Below are 19452 nucleotides of genomic sequence, written 5' to 3'. Positions count from 1 at the left end.
CCGGGACGGCCCCGCACACAGCCCGGGACAGCCCCGCACACACCCAGAACCGAGCCCGGCCCCGCACACAGCCCGGGACAGCCCCGCACACAGCCCGGGACCGAGCCCCGCACACAGCCCGGGACAGCCCCGCACACACCCAGAACCGAGCCCGGCCCCGCACACAGCCCGGGACATCTCTGCACACAGCCCGGCCCCGCACACACCGCGGGCCCAGCCCCGCACACAGCCTGGGCCGCTCGCCGTCAGCAGAGCCATTTATTGGCAGGGGGTCCAGGGGCCACAGGGCCCACGCAGGGCTCAGGCCCTGGCTTCGATCATGGCCTCCATCATCCGGGAGCTGTTGGTGATGGCCGTGGTCAGGAAGATGAACTTGCAGCCTATGGGATGTAACCTGTCAGTGCCCTGGCATGCCCAGGGGCAGCCCCTGTGCTCCCAGCTCCACCCCCGGCCATTTCCAGGGAGAACCTCATACCTCACCGTCCCCCTCCCCATGGACTTCAGCCAGCCCTGAGTGCGGCCCCTGCTCGGCTGCACGCTGTGGTGGCGGGACCCCCGGGTTGCTGCCCGCTCCCTGCCCCTAGCAGGCAGCTCCTACCTCTCTCCTTTCCCAGGAAGCGGAGGGCAGCGATTTCAGAGAACGTGCAGCCCCCCAGGAAGACAATGAGGATGACGTGCTGGGACTCCCAGGCGGGGTTGTCCTCCACGGTGCTGTCTGGAGGGCGCAGAGCATGGTGGGACCCCTGCGAGCCCCCAGCCCTGCCGCCCCCAGCCCAGTCCAGCCCAGTCCAGCCCAGCCCGGCCGCTACCTGAGACCGAGAACTCATTGCCATTGAGCAGCCGCACGACCTCCTCCAGGCCCTGCCAGCCCCGGCGCTCCAGCACCTGAGGGATGGGGAGCCAGGCTGGCCACAGAGGCTGGGCATGGCTCAGGAGGCTCCAAGCAGCAGATGAGCATTATCAGCCTCAGCCCTGGGCAGAGGGACCCCCAGCAGACCCCTCCAAGGGAGGGGCTCAAGGGGATGTGCCCGGTTCTCTGCCGCAGCAGGTGAGCTCACCTGCTCGATGATCTTGCAGCTCAGGGGCACGTAGGCCCCGCCAAAAACATATGCCATGTCCCTAGGCATTTTGAGGTCGTACTCGCCCTCCAGCCGGGGGATCTGCAGAGATGGACGACACCAGGGGTGTGGGACCAGCCTGCTCGGGGGCCTCACCCCCCTTCAGAGGCACAGGGGTGAGGAGGGACAGACATTCTGCCCCCACCTCCTGCCCTGCTGCCCCAGGGCTAGCACTGCAGAGCTTGGGTGGGCGCTGCATCAGGGGCTGTGGACAGAACTGTTACTGCACCAGCACCCCAGCACCTCTCCATTGGCCCAGGATGGAGGCCACAGGGCTGACCCCTGGGCCACTGCTGTGTTTGAAGGGGGCAAGGCAAGCCCCAGCCCTCTACCACACTGGTCAGGGCAGAGTGGGAAGCTGGCAATGCCCGCTGGTCCTGGGGAGAAGCCCCCACACTGCCCAGAGTGGCTGCAGCAGCTCCAGCTCCAGCCCTGAGCAGTGTGTCTTGGAGATGCCAAGCCTGCAGCCCGGGCACGGGCTCTGCTCTGCGGCCACCGTGGCCAGCAAGCAGTCCCTGAGGACATACCAACCCCAGCTTCTTGCTTATGGCTCGGAAATTGCTCTTCCTGGCCAAAGAATTGAATGCATCTGTGATCTTTCCTGCAAAACACGGCATGGAGAAATGTTTCAGAGGCCTTGCCTGGGTCCCAGGGCCAGGCTGGCAGTGCGATGTGCAGAGCTGTGGGCTCTGGAGGATGGCCATGGTGGCTGCCAGCCCCACTGCCCCTGTGGACAGCCCAGCACCCTGCCTGCAGCGCCACTGCTGAGGACACACTCAGTGCCTGGAGCCTCCGCATTTGCCACCTGCTTCCAGCCAGCTCTAAGGCAACAACGTCTGTTGCCAGGCTCCCAGGGACGCGGGGGCAGCGGGCTGGCTCACCTGCAGCGCGGTCTGTGACCAGCTTGCTGACCTTGCTCTCCACCGCTGTCAGAGTCTCCCCAGCCACCTGCTCCGTCAGCAGCCCAATGCGCTTCAGGTTGTGGAAGGTGAGCAAGTGCTCGGGCCCGTAGCTCTGGGAACAGAGCAGCCAGATCAGCGTGCAGGCCTGGCTGCGAGCACGGCAAGCAGACAGGGTATCCCCTCTGTGGGCAGGCACAGGCTGCTCAGAGCCCCCTGGAGGCACAGGCAGAGCTCCTGGCTCAGGCAGAGCCCGTGGAGGCAGGGCCTGTCCTTCAGAGAGGCAGGGCCCATCCCTGGGGAACGCTGCTGCCCAGTATCTCATGGCCAGAGCCACTGGGAGGGAAACCCCTGTCCCACACAGCCCTTGCTCTGCTGTGACTCTCTGAGCCCCTCACCTGCAGGTACTGGGTTTTCAGGGAACGATAGTCTTTGGGGACGAGACCTGTGGGAAGCACCAGGTGAGCTCTGTGCCAGGGCTGGGGCCTGGTGCCACTGTCCCAGCCCAGCCCAGCCGAGCACTCACCGTTCTCTGTGATGGACAGGAGGCACATGAGGCGCAGGCTCTCGATGGGGGACACCTGTGGGGAGCAGGTGGGGAGTAGGGGCAGGACAGCGCAGCCAGAGCAGCCAGTCCCACAGCCTCACCTGCCGGTCGATGTGCTCCTCAATGAAACTGGTGCTCTCACGGACGTCGAAGCCCTCCAGCAGTGCTGTGGCGAGAGCACAGGCAATGTCACCCTGGACTCCTGCCAGTTCACCGAGCTGGGGGTCCGGGCTTAGCCGCTCTCCCAGAGCCCTGGGGAACAGAGTCCCCATGCCAAGCCCACACAGAGGGTATCTGACCCTATTTAGGATCTCAAGACACACCCCCACACAAAGGGACTAGGAGGACAGTGCCCATGCTGGGGACACCCAGGTGTGAGGCTGCTTGGGCCTGGGCTGTGGGTCAGACTGGGACAGGGGTACGCACAGAGGGGGGCAGGGAGTAGTACTCACAGTGTTCAGCCTTGATGGTCTCCTGGAAGTCCTGCTTGGTTTTCTTCTTCATGATGGACTCACAGGCACCGATATCTGTAGAACCAAGAGATGGCAGCTTTGTAGGGGAATGGGCTCTGCAGGGAGATCGTCACCTCAGGCACTCACACACACCAACGGCCCCTGCCACCCCGCCCACTGCTTGGGTCACCTGCCCCTCCTGGGGACATGCAGGGCCCCCCAAGCTCCCCCCTTCCCCCAGAATTCAGGCACCCGTGGCACAGCCAAGGACTCCTCCCTCCCCTCCCATTCCTACGCAGGCTTAGCAGGCGATGCTCCTGCTTCAGTCCCTTTAACTCCTGGGACACGAAGTCCTTCATCTGCTTGATGTCCATGCCCCGGCGCCGCTGCAGAAGGGAGAGAGTGCGTCAGGGAGGTGGCCTGGCTGCGCACAGGGATAGAGCCATGGGTGTGCCCCACGCCGGGTGACACTCACGTCGTACTGTGCCTGTAGGTTCCGCGACTTCTGGCTCAGGAAGCCAAACACGCTGGAGAAGTGCTCATTCCGGATCTGGTTGAACACCTGCAGAAGCACTGCGGCTGTCAGGCCCAGCCAGCTGCATCCCCAGGGGCAGCGCTCACCAGCAGCCAGCCCAGAACCCTGGCCAGAGGCAGGGCAGCCTGTGGTGGTGCATCCCCGTGCACTGTCATCTGAGAAATGCTCCTTAGGGACCAGCCTTTATGAACAGCACCTGGGCTGAGGCCCTATTGAGCTTTTCAGAAACACTGTCTGTTCCCAAGAATTAGTGCTGTCTAACAAGCTCAGTTTTTTAACAAACAGCCTTGGAAACTTATTTTTCTCGCTTTACTCAACCCGAGTAATATTTTCATTATCAAACCTTCATAGAAAGTTACTGACCTGAATTGTGGCCAGGATGGAAAGTTACTATGAACCTTGTGACTCAACACTTGTGTCACAATATTAATTTTTCTTATTCCCTATTCCATTTCATAGTCCATATTCCTTTTTCTCCTTACTCTTTCCTATCCTTTTCTCTGCCCCCACCGCCATCTCAGCCTCCATATATATGTTTTTGGGTTGATTTTGGATTGATTGATTTTGGATTTTTGCTTGCTTTTCCTCTGTGTGCCTTAACTGTCTAGTAAGTAGTAGAATGAACCTCGCCACCAAACTTTGTTGTGCTGTCACTTTTATATTAAACATGTTTTTTCCAGTACCTTTGACAGTGCTTCCTTAAGCAACATTAAAACACTGATTCATAAAACAGGCCCTGCATGTGGGGACTCTGCCAAGCTCAGAAGTGGAGCTGCACCTGCAGACCTTGTTTCCCTGGTCTCTGTGCCCCAACCCATCCCACTCCGTGCTCAGGGGCCCAGCAGCCCCTGGCCACTCCTGCTCAGGCTTAGGGAAGGGAATGCCCTGCTCTGCCTCCTCCCACCAAGGGGACCTGCTTCCCCTGAGGCTTGGGAGGACTCACTTTGTCCTGGGCATTGAGCAGCACCTTAATACTCTTGTCAGAAGAGGTGACATCTGGCCCAAAATCCACACTGCCTGCAGGGAAAAGTGAAGAGCTGCTTTGTCGCAGCCATAGTGGCATCCCTGCTCACACCAGCCCTGCTGCAGAGGCAGGGGATGTGGCCCAGCTGCTTGCTCAGAGCGAGGGCTGTCCTTGGGGACGACTTCCAGCAGCGCCCCACACTGGGACTGTCCCTGTGGGAACGGCCCTGTGCATGGCAGTGCTGGGCACAAACCCTGTGACTCTGCCCTGGCACGGAGCCCTGGCTGCCCCATCGCCACCCCGCGCACCTACCGCACTTGATACGGAAGGTGTCGTCCACCAGCCCCTCATAGACCACCTGGGAGCAGAGTGCTGTCACGTAGTCCACGTCTGCAAGGAGAGACAGGGCCAGGCTGCCTTCCTGCCACCCCCCTGGGGCAATCCCTGCCCCTCTGCCGCTGCCCAAACCGCTCCCCCCTGGCCACCCTCACCAGCCACTCCCACCCCAGCCCACCTCTGTCCATGAGGAACACGTGTCCAATCTCAGGCTTCCTGCCCTGCCCTTCACCCTCACTCTCCTCCTCCAGGTCCCGCCACAGCTCGTGGCTCATCTGCGAGGGGCAGAACGTGCCAGGGTGAGGCTGCAGCCAAGGCACGGCCAGGGAGTCCCACGGAGGGCACTGAGGCGCACGATGGAGGCCAGGCACGAGCACTCCCCCCTCCAGGGCACACGCCATGAGCAGCACCCGCTGCTCTCCTGCCCACCCTTGGCACATGAGATGCCCCAAAAACCTGCTGAGCTCCCAGCGCCACCCGGAGCTGTGCCACTTCTGTGGTGACACGCTGTGGTGACACGCTGTGCAGATGAAGGGGACCCGAGGGACCCCGGTGCCAGCCGTACCTTGGCACAGCGGCCGATGCCATAGGCCTTCCCGAAAGGGCCGTACAGGGAGTTCAGCAACTGCAGGGCTCTGGCAACAGGGTTGATCCAGCGGTGATCCCCCTCCTGTGGGACCAGGGAGTGAGTGTGGGGGTCAGAACGGGCTCTGGGCTGAGTGCTTTCAGGAGGTGTGTGCACAGGAACATGCTGGGATGCCCCAAAGCTGCTCCAGAGGGAGCAGAGGGGCCAGTACAGGGTGGGAGCAGCCATCCCCTGCAAAAGCCACCTCTGGGGAGCAGACCGGGCCTGTGGTGTGGCTCAGGGGCCAAGCAGGACATCACATCTGCCCTTCAAATGCTGCTTTTGTCCCAGGACACAGGGGACAGGACAGGCTGCCACCCCCTGCAGCCCACTGACCAAGAAGTAGTCACGGAAGAACTCAGGCAGCTCCATGCTGATGATATCTTCATCCAGGGGCAGCAGGTAGAAGGACCATTCGTCACAGGTGACATCTGAGTTTGGGGCAGGGAGAGGGGACAGTTACCCATCCCTGGGCACGAACAGCCCCACGGATCACGGCAGCCCCAAAACAGGGTGTGGGGAGCCCCCGAGAGACAGGATGGGTGGCTGGGCCCTTTCTCTTCCCTGCAGGCAGAGGAGAGGGGCCAGTGCTCTGGTGGGCACACACCTGCCCACAGACCAGCAGCCACCCTCGAGGCCACCCGTGTTCCCTGCCCACACAGGGATCCCCACAGTGGGACTCAGCTGGAACCCTGCGGTGTCTGAGCTACCCTGAGCCAGCACCACAGCTCCACTCACCACCAAAGACCCCCTCTTCCTCCAGCACCATCTCACAAGCATAGAACTGGAAGGGAAGGGGACACCCTCAGAACCAGGCAGGCTCTGAGCGGGGGGAGCTCTGGAGCGGCCCAGCTCCTTCCCAGGCATTATAACACTCGATTTTAGTTAAACATTCCCGGATTATCAACACACAACTTTTGGCGTCGACAGAGGGATGGAAGGTGCAAAGGCTGGGCAGGCACATGGTGACGTGGGAACGGGCAGTGGGGTCGCACTGACCTTCTGGGGGCTGAAGATGATCTTGTACTTCCTGCTCCTCCCCGACATCTTGTCAGCGTTAACAATATCTGTGGACACCCCGCACAGCCCCTGCACAGCTGGCCCCCCTCGGCCCGGGGCCCCCCAACTCACGGGGCCCAGCGCCCCGGGCACATGCGAGGCCCCGGGAACCGGGCTCGCCCGGAGCCCCCGTCAGACCCACTGCCAGCGGTGGCCCAGAGCACCGGCACCCGCTGAGGGACACCTGCCCCCCGTGCCGCACTCACCGGCGATGAACCGCATCGTCTTGACCCGCGGCCGCACCAGGAAGCAGAACCTGCATCGCAGAGGGAGCGAGGGCTCCTCGTACCCGGCCCTGCCCGCGCTGGGCCCTTCCCGTCCCCAGCCGTGCCCCGGCCCGGCCGTGCGGGTGCAGGACCGGGTACTCACTGGTCGCTGGCGCCGGGGGCCGGCCGGGTCTCCACCTTGTACAGCTTGTCCACGTCGTGCTGCTGCGGGGGCACGGCGGGCTCAGCGCGGCCGGGGCGGGGGGCCCGCCCGCCGGGCCCTGCCGTACCTTCAGGATGGACACGTTGGCGATGCGGTCCAGGGGGCTCATCAGGTCGGCCTCGATGAACAGGTCCTTCTTCCCGGGGAGCTGCGGGCAGGACGCGCACGGGTCGGGATCGCCGCCCGCCCCGGGGCCCGGCCCCGCCCGAGCCCACCCCGGCCCCGCCGCGGCACCCCCGCCCCGCGGCCCCGCACCTGCTCCAGCAGGTAGACGAGCTGGTCCCGCGCCAGCCGCTTCAGGATCCCGAAGTCGGGCGGCTCGGGCGCATCGCGGCGCCCGGCGAAGGCCATGGCGGGGCCGGCGCGGCGCCCGGAACGCCCGAGCGCGGCCGCGGCTCGGCCGGAACCCCGCGGGGCGGGACCGAGCGGCGCCAGAGCGGCGCCCTAGCAACACCATAGCAACGCCCTAGCAACACCATAGCAACGCCCTAGCAACGCGGAGACGCCAGCACGTTTATTGGCCGCCCGTGGTCACGTGGCCACGCCGCGCTCCTCGAACAGGCGCTGCAGCTCCGCCTCCAGGCGCGTGCTGGTCCCGCGCAGCCCGGACACCACGAGCGCCGCCCACCGGAAGTACTCCTGCACGCGCTCCGCCGACCACCCTGCGGGAACATGATGTCACTTCCGGCCGGGGCCGCCCCAGGCCTGACCCCGGTACCGGGACAGCACCACATACACACCGGGACAGACCGGAACAGCACCACATACACACTGGGACAGACCGGGACAGCACCACATACACACTGGGACACACCGGGACACCACCACATACACACCGGGACACACCGGGACAGCACCACATACACACCGGGACAGACCGGAACAGCACCACATACACACTGGGACAGACCGGGACAGCACCACATACACACTGGGACAGACCGGGACAGCACCACATACACACTGGGACACACCGGAACAGCACCACACACACTGGGACACCGACACACACCGGGACAGACACTCCCCATACTGTCCCCGGCTGGAGGTGCCCCAGGCCTGGGGTGACCTCGGCAGGCCCGTCCCCCCGCACGGGGCACAGGACCGGCCCTGCCCCAGCCAGAGGAGCCGCCCCGGGCACGGCCAGGCCCCGCCGCGGTACCTTGGGGGGTGCAGCGGTTCAGGTCCCGCAGGTTGTACAGCTTGTCCGCCAGCTGCACCAGCTTGGCACGGGGGCTGCAGCCGGGCGCCCGCTCCACCTGCAGCCGCTTGCGCTCCATCTTGGGCAGCGTCTTGTCATCTGTCACCTCCTCCACCACGCTCCGCACCTCCGCCCCGAACCGCTCCTCCAGCTCGGACAGCGTGGTGTCCGTGTCCTCTACCGTGTCATGCAGGAGGGCGGCCTGGGCCAGGGAGGGTCAAGGGGGCCGGGGTCTGGGCCAGCCCCGCGCAGTGACAGCAGGCACAGGAGGGCACGGCCTTACCTGCAGCACCACGATGTCCGTCACGCCAGCCTCGTGCACCAGGATCCTGGCGACGCCTGCGGCCAGAGCAGAGAGCTGGGAGGGGGCACGGGGGGGAAAGGGCAGCTCTGGGCCAGGATGGCTGTTCCCTGGGTTACACAAAGGCTGTACTGCACAGAGGGCAGGGAGGGGTCCCCAAGGTCCACCCTGGGCACCTCCTGTGGGGTGAATCCTTAGGCTGGGCGTGCAGGCAACTCCCGGAGCCTGGTACTGCCCCCAAGGGCCCCTCATCAGTTCCCACGGGCACCGTCTGCTGCAGGGCAACAGCGTGGGGAGAACCCACACACAGCACAACACATGGCTGGGGCAGGGCCTGAGGTGCTCCAGGGGCTCCTTCTGGCCGAGGGACATGGAACAGGAGAGGGGACACGGCTTTCCCCGGGGGCCGGGGTGAGGGGCTCCCATGGGCGGGGGGCACTCAGGGGCAGGAGGGGTCCCGGGCATCCCTCGGGAGCAGGACGCGGTGCCGGGGGTTTCCGCACCAATGGGGTGGTTGATGAAGGGGGTGGCTTCAGGGTCCTTCCGCCGCTGCTTCTTGTGCTTCCTGGCCGCGAAGTCCGCGGCCTCCAGCAGCCGCGCCACGTCCGAGCCCGTCCCCGGCAGCTCGGAGCCCGTGCCCGGCAGCTCGCGTTCCCTCCCCGCCATCTCGCGGCTCGTGCCCGGCGCGGCGGAAGCGGCGCGATCGGAGGCGGGTCCCAACACCGTTTATTGCGCGCCGGGCCCCGGCCCGCCCTGGCCCCGCGGCAGTCGGTACAGCAGCGTCCCGTCGGGGGCGCGCACCTCGCGCTCGGTCCCCGGTGTTGCCGCGACGGCGCTCAGCGCCCGCCGGTCCTGCCGCAGGCGGCGGCGCGGTGAGGGGCAGCCGCGGCTCCGCAGCACCCTCCGCACCACGTCGGTGCTGACGCCGAACCCCTGGGCCAGGCGCTCCAGCGGCCACTCCTCGGGCAGCTCCTGCCGCAGAAACCTGCGGGCACGGGCACGGTCACCGGGGCGGTCAGCGGGAGCGGCGCGGCCCCCCCATCCCCGCGCTCACCGCAGCTGCTCCATCGCCTGCCAGGTCAGGACGCGCTCGGGGGCTCCGCGCCCCCCGCCCAGCTCCCGCCGCAGCCGCTCCATCCGCGCCGCCACCCGCCGCCGCCGCACCCTGCGGGGGACACACATGAGCGCCCGGCCCGGCCCGGCCCTCGGCCCCGGCCCCGGCCCGGCCCGGCCGCCCCGCACCTCTCCGCCTCCTCCAGCGCCGGGTCCGGCGACTCCGGGTCCCCGGGCCACGCGGCCGCCGCCCGCCGCGGGGTCCCGGCGAGGAGTGCGGCCGCCCGCAACCCGGGCCGCAGCAGCGCCGCCATGGCCGGCGACGGGAACGGGCGGGGCCGGCAGGGGCAGCCCCGGCGGGTGCAGAGCGAGGTGACCTGTGGCGGGCCCGGCTGCAGCCGCAGGGCACAGCCAGGAGTGCGGGCAGGGGCACTGGCACCAGCCCCGGGCCCGGCAGAGGTGAGCTGCCCGGGGCGCGTGGCCAGACCCGTGTGGGGCCCAGGCTCTGGTCAGGGGGCTCCGCAGCCAGCCCCGGGGCTGATGGGGGTAACCAACCTATCCAGCAGCCCTGGTTGTCCAGCGAGCACCCACAAGAGGAAGGCTGAGCCTTCGGCCACGTTACTTGTGCCTTTCATGCTGGAAGTGTGTGACACATTGGCACAGTGAGGCTCTGCCGTGGTGCAAAGCACATGTATGCTGTGCATGAGCGGCAGCGGCGGCGGCGGCGGCGGGAGCTCCTGGACCACAGCACAGCTGAAGATGACGTTGTCTTGGACCTCCCCCGGGCTGGCTGGAGATGCTGGGGGACAGCTGCTTGCATGGGAGGATGATGGGCTGGCAGCGTCACCTGTAACAGCATAGACAGATGTGGGTCTATCTGCAGACTGGGCAGCTTTGTGGGTCAGCAGCCCCCACTGCCCTCCCCGGTGGGGCTTGGCCCTGGCAGCTCCCCCTCCGGCCCTGCTGCCCCAGCCTTATGGCTGTCAAGTGGATGGAGCCGATGCTGGGGAGCAGAGTAGTGCTGGGTGAGGGAGCATGGGACTGTGGGCAGGGAGCAGCATGAGCCTGGGAAAGAGCTGGGGGCTGTGCTGTGCCACTGTGTCCCCTCCATATCCACTGCAGCTAACGCAGCCCTTTGACTGTCCCATCTGCTGTGCTTCCAACTCTCTCTCTCCCATACACTGGGGCTTCTCATGCTCTCTTCTCCCCACACATCAACCCTTGGTCCTGGGAATCCACCCACATTCCTTCCTGCCCCTGTGAATGGGATGCTGATGGCCTCCAGCAGAGACTTCCAGTGGTCATCAGTACCCTGAGCAGAGCACAGCGGCCCCTCCGCAGGGTCCCAGCACCCCTGGCACTCTGAGCTCCATCCAGCCTGCCCGCTCCTCCCACCCCGGTAAGCCCAGGAGTATTCACAGGAAGGTGATGTGTACTCACAGCCTTCAGCCTGTGTTCTGGCACCAGGGAGCCGCTGGTCTCTCAGCAGCAGCCCCTCGGGGTGGTTGCAGGGCTGGGTGAGGGCTGCCCGTGCTGCTCGGCCCCGCAGCCAGCCCCCGCCTAACACCCTGGAGCCCTCGTGCCGCGTGTGGTACGGGACGCTCCGGCCCCGGACGCAGAGGGTGTCCACGTTGTCAGGGTCCGTGTCCGGCTGCAGGGCCTCGGCTCTGACCCAGTGTCCCGAGGCCTGGGCTGGGCCTCCCAGAAGCGAGATGACCATCATTAAGTCATGGGTGTCCTGGTCCCCAAGGGCATCCCAGGGAAACTGCAGCTGGAAGGAGGGAAGGCAAGTGGCCATGGCTTAGCTCTGGAGGCCTTGGCAGGAGATGGGAAGAAAAGTGTTTTCTAGTTGTGTACAGGTGTTCACTAAAGCATCCCCCTGCACGTTGTCCCCAGGTACACCCCCACAACCATCCCAGCCTCACATCACCCTGGGAGCACAGCAGCTGATCCGCCGGCAGTGGACCTGGGACCCCCATCCTGCCCCAGACAGTGCCCTATTCAGTCCTCACCATCCTCCTGCCTTGGCTGTGTGGGTGGATCTGGGTGACCCCGTTACCTGGCTCCGGAGAGTGCAGGATCCCTGGCTGTTGGCTGTGGGGAGCAGCCGGGAGAGCTGGCTGGTGATGCCCAGGTCTCGGATCAGCTTCTCACGCTGCAGCAGAGCATTCACTCTCCTCTTCTCCTCATGTTCCACGATGTCCTGGGGCTGCATGGAGTCATACTGCACGCGCTGCACCTCGGCAGAGAAACACCTGAGCTACAGCAAAGCTGAACCTGGGATAACGTACAGGCGAGACAAAGCCACGGGCTGCTCCAACCCTGGGGAGAGTTACAGACTTGGGGTGGGATGGAGACCCTAGTGAGAGCCACAACAGGAATGGACAATACTGGTGCTTGCAAGTACTGCCCACCACAACCTGTCGATTTTCTGAACTTCATACAGGGAGCCAAACCTGGAATTTCTGCTCCATGGGAGCATCCATGGCTGAGCATGGCTTCCAGAGCCATGTCACTGCCTTGGGGAACCCATGGACAATGCTGACACTGAGGTACCTTTCTATCCCATGTCTTGGTGCTTCTGTGAGTGAGGTGGGTTGTAGAAGATGTGTTTCTATTCTGGATCGTCTCTGTTTTCTTCTTCCTGGTGGCAGCTTCCAGCTTTTCGTTTTTCAGGCGAATCTCCTCCAGCTGCTGCCTGCCACAGAACAGCAGTCATTCACTGGCTCAGTCAGAGCCACAACAGCAAAAGGCTGTGGGGCAGCCTTCAACCTGAGGACATTTATTGCAGGCCAAAGTTCTGTATAAACAGCCCATAATAGAAGATGGGTCAAGGAATGGGCCAGGGATGCTGCAAAGAGACTTTCAAAACGAGAAATAGGCTTAGATTAGGCTGTGCCTGACAGAAGGGAGTGGGACATTTGGGACATGGTTTCTTCAGGGTCCAAAAGTCAACGGAGCACTGCCCTTGCCTCCCTGGCCAGGTCCATCCAAAAGGAGCTGCTTTGCTGTGGTGCCACAGCACGTGCAGGCTCCCTCCCTTTCCCTTCTGCTCTCCCCACTTGCTTACACCTGCCAAGCAGCAGAGTGGCTCCCCAGGAGGGCTCAGGAGCGAGTGGTGTCCGTGCCCCCTGTGAGGAGAGGGTTTCCACAGAAGCAGTGTACCTGGCATGCTCTTCTCGTGCCTTGGAGGCTGCCGTTTCCTGGAAGAGGGACCTGCCCTGGTGGAAGAAGGGCTCGTATTTCTCTGTGCCAGGTGCCGGGTAGATGCGCCGGAAGCCACCCAGGTGCTCGTTCTCGTAGGTCTCGGCCTGTGCCAGCCAGGCAGCCTGGCTGCTCTCCTGTTCCCTGCGCCTGCAGCCGGAGGGAGGACAGGGAGCTGCAACACAGAACTCCAGGGCAGGCGGAGCACAGGGCTGACATGCTTGGTGTTTCCCAGAGTTATCCCAGGACTCCATGTGGAAACAACAGCTGGAGGGAGTCCCCTCTTTGCCTGCAAGGCAGCAGGCTCACTAAACACTGGCCTTGTGAAAGAACATGCAGACAGAGGAGGGGGAAACCCTCAGCCCTGGAAAGGAACCCTCCCCTGGAGAAAAGCCTATGCCCTCGACTGCTCCTGGTCCCTGAGGCAGGGCTGTGGTCCCTCCTGTGAGCATCCCTGTCAGCCCAGGGACACTGGCACTGCCTATCCACACAGGACAAGCAGGTGCAGCTCAATGGGGATGTCTCTGTTGGGGCCCAGAGCACCAGGTGTCACAAATCCCTTGGTACCCAGAGAGGAGCCCCTAGCTCTTCCTTCCAGGCTGCAGATGGCTTGGGAGAGCTCAGAGGCTGCACAGTGCCATGGGCCCTGGGAGCTTCACCTGCCAGCCCTGGCATTATCCTGCTCTGCCATGCCCTGTCTCTCCTCACTGGAGATGTGTAGCACTGAGGGAAACAGCAATACCTGGACTCACGGAGAGTCTGGGTCTGGTTGGCCTGCAGGAGCCGCTCCTTTACCCGCCGCTTGTCTTCCTCCAGCACCTTCCTTCTGTCGCAGGCGTGCACATTGATAAGGTTGAAGGTGTCACACAGAAGGGCATCCTTCACCTCACGGTCTAGCTGAGAGTCTGTGTAGAAGCTGGGAGAGTGGTTCACCTGCCAAGACAAGCGAGTAACCTAACCTGGCAGCCCAGCTCCCAGCCCGTGGCCCTGGATGCCCCCCACACTGTCCATGGATGCTCTTCCCTGTGTCAGTGACAGGAAGCAGGGGGCCACACAGAGCACTCTGTCCCTGCAGTGCCACAGGTCACCCGGATCCCACCCCACAGGTTGCAGGTGGGGGGCAGCTGTCACAAACTCAGGGTGCTTGGTGGACGCTGGCAGGTGCTCTTACAGGAAAAGGGGTCCTAAGGTTTGGGAAATTCCCTGTGTTAGAGGGTCTGCAGGAAACTGGCTCTCTTGGATCCCTCTCACAGCAGGTGCTTGGCTTCACAGCCTGGTTAATTCTGTGAGTGAGGTGGCCCTTTCGAATCAAACTTGTCCTGTTCACCCCACCCCCCTGTCCAGAAGCCTCTCCCAGCTTTTGGTTGTCTGCTCCTTCCTCACCTCTAGCAGCCATGGCTTCAGCCTTCTGTCCAGCAAAATGTCAAAGCCCAGGATCTCGAAGCAGGCGCAGCCAGCGGCGTGGTTGGGGAAGCAGCTCTGGTAGTGGTGCTTCACCACAGGGTGAGCTGAAATCAGTGTCTTTATGACAATGTCATCAATATCTGCCCAGAGCTTTGTTGTGTCGTAGCTGTGCTCTGCCATCCAGGCATTCAGGGTGGACAGCTTCCTGCATGGGGGACAGGAGGTGGTAAGGGCTGAGCTATGCCATCCCAGGAAAGATGAGGTAAACTAGTGTCCCACAGCATTCCTGTGGTGCCTGGACATGCCAGTACCTCTTGCTGCCCATTGTGTCATCCTGGACGAAGTTCTCATTGTGCTTGTTGATTGCATAATTGGTCAGATGCATGCAGATGTCACCCTAGCAGGAAACCAGGAGAGACATTCATTCACTCTGAACCACACAGCGAGAACAGAAACAGCCCCACCAGATAAGCCCAAGTCCTTCTTTTCCGCCTGATGCATGGGCAGAGCAGGAATGGTGTGGAATGGACCACGCTCCTCAGGGTCAGGAGCAGTATGGTGATGGCCAGAGGCACCAGGGGCCTGCAGGTTTTCAACACCTGCTGGGGTGACACCCCAAGAAACCAGATCTGAATTTATTGTTGACCCAATTTTGAACATGAGGTTGGAGACCTTCCAATGTTTCTTCAATGCAAACCAACTCTATGATTCTGTGGTAATGCCAGTAAAAAGCCCAAATGTGAGGCTAGATGTGGGGGTAGATCTATTTCAAATCCTTCTGAAATACCTCTTGTGAGGAGAACAAGGAGGGGGTACAGAGGGAGAACAGGAAAGCAGCAAGCTGGCATCCCTGTAGCCAGCCTTTTTGAGGCCTGGAATGTCCCTAGGACACGTTAGGGATTGACACCTACAGATACTATGTGAGGTTTTTTGAAACTTCCTTTTTTTACCAGGTTTCTGCTGCTGCGATTGATGTACCTCATGGTGGCAAACCGGGCCAGGCCCTCCTTGTAGAGAAAAACCCTCAGTGGGTCACAGGATGTGACCAGCACGTAGATGCGCATGTCAAACTTGAAGCCATCAATGAGAAAAGGCTGTGAGGAAAGTCAGGAGCAAGGGTGAGATCAGGAACTGCTCCATCTGCCTGTGCTGCTCTTTGGCAGCAGAGGAGGGAAGAGAGCTGTGCCCCTGCTGTGCCACAGCCACCCCCAGCAGACCTGGGGGGACATGGGAAGGATGTGGGATGCTGGCAGAATGAGGAGGCTGGAATCCTCCCCTGGTGTTCCAGGACTCTCCCGGTACCTCAGAGATGTACTGCTGACAGATCATGCGCTCCCCGTGCTTGATCTCCTCTGGGTGGTGAGTTATGAAGATCCCTTTTCCCTGGCAGCTGTTGTCGGGCTTGCAGATGAATGTTCTGGTTTTCCTCATGGATCTGTAGGCATGGAAGTCTCCATAGCTGTGCAAGGAAGGGGTGATGCTCACCAGCTGCAAAAAACACCCTCTGACTTCCTCCTAACAGCTGGGTACTGAAACCATGTCACTGTGGGCCAGTACAAATCAAGTGTCCACAGGGGAGAAACAGAACCTCCATTCCTGATCTACAAGAGCCACAGGCTGGTCCCTGTGTGACCTGACCCAGCTCTCCCAGTCCCACCTTTTCCTTGTACACATGTGCACCTGTACCGGGAGGTCAGCTGCAGAGGTCACCACGATACCTGCCAGAGCCAGTAAGATCTGGGCTCTGGTGCCCAGAGGGAGCAGGTGAACAGGCTCCCCCTCGCAGTGTGAGCCCCTCCCCGCAGCGCCATCCCGCACCACTCACTCGGCTGGCAGGCACCACGTGCGGGGGAAGATGTTGTACTCCTTGGGGAAGAGCCGGAGCATGCGGTTCAGGTTGCGAGCCAGCAGGTCCTTACGGCACAGCTCGATCATGCCTGGGAAGTGGTTGATTTTCTGAAGGAGAGGCGGAAAACCCCAGATCAGAGGAGGCCCTGCACAGATGCATCCTCCCAGCCCAGTGGAGAACCAGCACCAGAGCAGGAAGGAGGCCAGGCCCACAGCTGCCTTGAACTGCTGCTGAGGGGCAAGACTGCACTACAGTCGCTCTGTCTGAGCTTCACCAGTGATTTATGTGCTCCATCTCAGCCCTGGAGCTCTCCCTGCCCAGAGCACCCTAAAAACCATTTATCATCCTAGCCCATTTATTTCACAGCACATTACAGGGCTGGCAGTGCTCCCGCTCCTGCTGCGGCTTCCGAGTTCTCCTGAGGCACCGACCACAGACACGGCACAAGGAAAGGCGTGGAGCCGAGGCACAGATGGGTAACAGGCACTGCTTTGGATGCCTCTGTTCCACTCTGTCATATGCTATTCCATCGACAGTCCCCATGTTACCCTCCTCCCTGAGTGATTCCTGCTGGACAGCTCTTTTGTTTACCTGGAACCGCTTCATTTCCATGAGGCGCTCCAGAGAAACCGAGCTGTCTGTCCAGCACACCGTCCACTCCTCGTTCTCTCCCGCTTCCTTCAGCCCGCAGTGCTGCGCCGCCCGCCGCACTGTGCCAAGGCAAGTGGTGACAGGGGCAGGCAGGGGAGCCACAGCGACAGACAAACCCCCAAAATAACCAGGGACAGGACGCGGAACAAACCTCTCCCAACTGCACAAGGTGCTGGCGGGACCCTTTGGGAGGTGTCAGGAACACCAGCTTTACCTGGCCTACCCCTCAGCCTCTGGCTGCACATGTTCTGGGTGCTCTCAGCCCTCTAATTATTAGTGCTAGGTCTGAATTTGGCCCTCGCAGGGCTGGGAAGGTGGTGGAGGTCTGTGCACACCAAGACCCCTTAGCGAAGTGGCTTAATAACACCCCTCAAGGGCCAGGAGGTTGTTCTTTTAAGATCCAGCTTGTGGTAGGAAAGAAAAGCGGGAGAGGAGAGGGGACCAGCTCCTTGGAGTCACTGGGGATGGATGGCACAGGGAGAGGTTCAAGGTATGGATCCTGACTGTTCCACCAACAGGAACCTTAAACAGTTGAGAGCCCTCAGGTCCTGTCCCCAAGCCCAGGTACCCCCTTGCACTGTACCTGACTGAACCCTTCTCACCCACTTTAGCAGACACCTGGCAAACACAGGTGTGGGGGGATGTCGAGGGCTTATGCTGCTGTTACAGATTTTAAACCAGGGGAAACCTCAGTCCAAAGTGTGACAAACTCCCCACTACCACAGGGGCCCAGTCACTAGCATCAGTAAATAAACCAGTGAGAGCTGGATGCCAACAGTGCTCCCAGCTGCACAGGCACCCACAGAGCCTGCAGGGGTGGGCTGGGCCCCTCCCGGACCCCACAGGGACCCCGCAGCCCCTCAGACTTACCGCTTTCATACCTGCAGCCACTCAGGTTGATGGAGGGGACACTGGAATTGAGAGATGAGAAGAAAGGGGCTCAGCAAAGGAGTGGGCACGGGATGGAGAGGGGATACAGCCCGATCCCTCCCACAGACACGGCACAGCACGCAGGTCTGACCGGGTGCAGCCCTGAGGAGATGGGGCACAGAGGTCCCGGGCACGGGGCCGCGCCTCGGTGCGTCACATGGCAGATCGTTGGGGCAGTTTCAGGGAAACTGTTTATTTTGGGTCAGTGGGTCCCCGGACAATCTCCCGGGGGCTGAGAGCAGCGGACCCCGGCAGGGCACTGTCCGCGGGGAGCAGCAGGGCCGGGCTACACCAGGACCGAGCGCGACTGAGGTAGCGGGAGGCGCCCCGGGGTGGGGCTGGAAGGGCTCTCCCCGGGCCCTGCCCGAGGTCTGCGGCCCAGCACTCGCCTGCGCTTCCTCCGTGGCTCGGGGCCGACAGGGGCACCGGAACGGTCCGGAGGGACCGCGGCGCCAGCCGCCTCCTCCTGGTCCGGTGGGGTTCCAGGGGCGGCCTCCCCGCCCGGTGGGGTCCCCGGGGGCGGGCCCGGCCCCTCCCCAGCACCGCCCGCCGCCATCGCGCCGCTCCCAGGGCGGCCGCGTTCCCATGGCGACAGGGCCACAGAGACGCGGGCGCTGCTAGCCAGAGCGGCCCCGATGAGGGCGCGTGGCTGCCAGTTCCGCAGTCCTCCGACGCGCAGCGGCCCCTGGCGGGCGGCATCACAACCCCCGCCGGTGCCACCAGCCCTGCCACAGCCGTGCCTGTCCCGGTCCCGGTCCCGTCAGCTCTCCAGCAGCCGCGCCAGCTCTCCGCCGAGGCGCAGCAGCTCAGCCTCGGGCAGTAGGTGCTGGCGGATGGCGCTAAGAGCCTGTGCCTCGGTGATGTGGCGGTAGAGCGGCGCGGCGGGCAGCGGCAGGAACCCTGCCAGCTCGCACAGCGCCACGGCGAAGGGCTCGCCCGCCTTGGGGCCGAAGCGGGGCGGGCGCGCCCATAGCAGCACACGCAGGCCGCGGCCGCTGCCGGCGCCGGCCCGCCGGCGGATCGCCCCGCGTGGCCAGCACGTTACAGGCCAGCCCAGCACCGCCCAGGTGCTCCGCCGCCCGGCACACAGCCCGCGACACCGGCTCCAGCGCCGCGGGGCCGGCGGCGAAGAAGAGGAACGCGGGGGCGGGTCCGGCGCGGAGCAGCCCCAGGCGCGGCCCCAGCGACTCGGCCGGCGCCGTCTCCAGTGGCAGCGGCAGGCTTAGGTAGAGCCCGTGAAGGTGCAGGTGGTTCACCGAGGCTCCGCCGCCCAGCCCATTGAAGCCCACGCGGAATCCCGGGTGGCCGCTGAGCAGCGCCGCCTCCAGCGCCCCGCGCAGCGCCGGGGCTGTCAGCGCCTGTGGCAGCCGCCGCGCCGGCTCCGGCAGCAGCAGGACGTGTCCCCGCTCCAGCGGGCTGGCGTTGATGGCCACCAGCAGCGGGTCGGGCGGCGGCCCCGGGCCCCCGGCGCGGCGCAGGCGGAGCAGCAGCTCGGCGGGGCGCAGCCGGGTGAAGTTGAAGGCGCCGGGGTCGAAGGGGTCCCGGAGGCTGCGGACGGGCTGCGGCGGGCGGCGCTCGGCGCTGCGCTGCTCGTTCAGCTGCGCCACGAGGCGCTCGGGGCCAGGCAGGACGCGGGTGGGCAGCGGCCCGAGCCGGTACCGGAACAGTCCCCTCTCCATACGGTCGCTCCAGCCCGCCAGCAGCGCTCGGTCGAAGCGGGAGAGCGCGGAGTCCGGGTCGTCCCAGCCGGCCGCCTGCAGCACGAAATCCTCCTCGCCGTACACGAACTCCTCGGGGTCCGGCCCCTCGCCCGCCGCCGGCGCCGCGGCCATCGCCGGTGCGGGGCGGGCTCAGCCGCGAACCCGCGGCCTCGGTGTCGGCCGGGCGGGCGGGGC

General features: G+C 63.7%; 4 protein-coding genes across 8 annotated transcripts; all 4 read right to left on the bottom strand.

The window, feature by feature from the left end:
* Nucleotides 1–242: 242 nt before the first annotated feature.
* On the bottom strand, nucleotides 243–7386 carry VPS33B (VPS33B late endosome and lysosome associated). Of its 2 annotated transcripts, XM_050309404.1 has the most exons (23): nucleotides 7220–7385; nucleotides 7032–7112; nucleotides 6905–6966; nucleotides 6742–6791; nucleotides 6476–6543; nucleotides 6215–6260; nucleotides 5813–5907; nucleotides 5417–5521; nucleotides 5030–5126; nucleotides 4828–4905; nucleotides 4495–4568; nucleotides 3492–3578; nucleotides 3312–3402; nucleotides 3017–3091; nucleotides 2666–2730; nucleotides 2544–2598; nucleotides 2416–2462; nucleotides 2000–2132; nucleotides 1646–1719; nucleotides 1059–1160; nucleotides 810–885; nucleotides 599–715; nucleotides 243–380 (listed from the first exon to the last, which is right to left on the bottom strand). In XM_050309404.1, exons 1-23 carry the CDS (start codon nucleotides 7313–7315, stop codon nucleotides 301–303), a joined length of 1854 nt encoding a protein of 617 aa, XP_050165361.1. In that variant the 5' UTR covers nucleotides 7316–7385; the 3' UTR covers nucleotides 243–300. The 2 variants fall into 2 exon arrangements, with proteins under 2 accessions (XP_050165361.1, XP_050165362.1); XM_050309405.1 differs by lacking the exon at nucleotides 1646–1719 and having other exon boundaries at nucleotides 2031–2132; nucleotides 7220–7386.
* A 71-nt stretch (nucleotides 7387–7457) lies between these two features.
* HDDC3 (HD domain containing 3) lies at nucleotides 7458–9132 on the bottom strand. The gene is made up of 4 exons (XM_050309407.1): nucleotides 8970–9132; nucleotides 8449–8504; nucleotides 8127–8367; nucleotides 7458–7626 (listed from the first exon to the last, which is right to left on the bottom strand). Exons 1-4 carry the CDS (start codon nucleotides 9130–9132, stop codon nucleotides 7496–7498), a joined length of 591 nt encoding a protein of 196 aa, XP_050165364.1. The 3' UTR covers nucleotides 7458–7495.
* Nucleotides 9133–9192: 60 nt separating this feature from the next.
* Nucleotides 9193–18235, bottom strand: LOC126636774 (tubulin polyglutamylase TTLL13-like). 4 transcript variants are annotated; one of them, XM_050309399.1, is made up of 16 exons: nucleotides 17947–18235; nucleotides 17498–17538; nucleotides 16568–16686; nucleotides 15953–16083; nucleotides 15430–15586; nucleotides 15078–15221; nucleotides 14439–14524; nucleotides 14107–14332; nucleotides 13466–13656; nucleotides 12685–12873; nucleotides 12076–12217; nucleotides 11579–11758; nucleotides 10960–11290; nucleotides 10075–10366; nucleotides 9521–9631; nucleotides 9193–9451 (listed from the first exon to the last, which is right to left on the bottom strand). In XM_050309399.1, exons 1-16 carry the CDS (start codon nucleotides 18111–18113, stop codon nucleotides 9193–9195), a joined length of 2766 nt encoding a protein of 921 aa, XP_050165356.1. In that variant the 5' UTR covers nucleotides 18114–18235. The 4 variants fall into 4 exon arrangements, with proteins under 4 accessions (XP_050165356.1, XP_050165359.1, XP_050165358.1 ...); XM_050309402.1 differs by having other exon boundaries at nucleotides 9527–9631; XM_050309401.1 differs by having other exon boundaries at nucleotides 11579–11752.
* A 75-nt stretch (nucleotides 18236–18310) lies between these two features.
* GDPGP1 (GDP-D-glucose phosphorylase 1) lies at nucleotides 18311–19431 on the bottom strand. Its single transcript, XM_050309406.1, is given in 2 exon segments — nucleotides 18311–18564; nucleotides 18566–19431. Coding segments are annotated over 2 exon segments (1071 nt in total). The 5' UTR covers nucleotides 19390–19431; the 3' UTR covers nucleotides 18311–18317.
* Nucleotides 19432–19452: the final 21 nt, after the last annotated feature.

The sequence above is a fragment of the Myiozetetes cayanensis genome, unplaced genomic scaffold, assembly GCF_022539395.1.
Source record: "Myiozetetes cayanensis isolate MyiCay16 unplaced genomic scaffold, myiCay2020 scf14, whole genome shotgun sequence".
NCBI lineage: Eukaryota > Metazoa > Chordata > Aves > Passeriformes > Tyrannidae > Myiozetetes > Myiozetetes cayanensis.
The sequence above is the reverse complement of the archived record's forward strand: the minus strand, read 5'-3'. Positions and strand labels throughout refer to the sequence as shown.

What these genes read in the sequence shown, in the direction of transcription:
- VPS33B (XM_050309404.1), bottom strand. Translation starts at nt 7,315, where the DNA reads ATGGCCTTCGCCGGGCGCCGCGATGCGCCCGAGCCGCCCGACTTCGGG. An exon ending in TCGTCTACCTGCTGGAGCAG is followed by an intron (nt 7,113 to 7,219) that starts GTGCGGGGCCGC and finishes TCCTGCCCGCAG; the next exon opens with CTCCCCGGGAAGAAGGACCT. An exon ending in GGTCACAGACCGCGCTGCAG is followed by an intron (nt 1,720 to 1,999) that starts GTGAGCCAGCCC and finishes CGTGTTTTGCAG; the next exon opens with GAAAGATCACAGATGCATTC.
- HDDC3 (XM_050309407.1), bottom strand. Translation starts at nt 9,132, where the DNA reads ATGGCGGGGAGGGAACGCGAGCTGCCGGGCACGGGCTCCGAGCTGCCG. An exon ending in CTTCATCAACCACCCCATTG is followed by an intron (nt 8,505 to 8,969) that starts GTGCGGAAACCC and finishes CTCTGGCCGCAG; the next exon opens with GCGTCGCCAGGATCCTGGTG. An exon ending in GAACCGCTGCACCCCCCAAG is followed by an intron (nt 7,627 to 8,126) that starts GTACCGCGGCGG and finishes ATGTTCCCGCAG; the next exon opens with GGTGGTCGGCGGAGCGCGTG.
- LOC126636774 (XM_050309399.1), bottom strand. Translation starts at nt 18,113, where the DNA reads ATGGCGGCGGGCGGTGCTGGGGAGGGGCCGGGCCCGCCCCCGGGGACC. An exon ending in GACACAATGGGCAGCAAGAG is followed by an intron (nt 14,333 to 14,438) that starts GTACTGGCATGT and finishes TCCCCCATGCAG; the next exon opens with GAAGCTGTCCACCCTGAATG. An exon ending in TGAAGCCATGGCTGCTAGAG is followed by an intron (nt 13,657 to 14,106) that starts GTGAGGAAGGAG and finishes TTGTCTTGGCAG; the next exon opens with GTGAACCACTCTCCCAGCTT.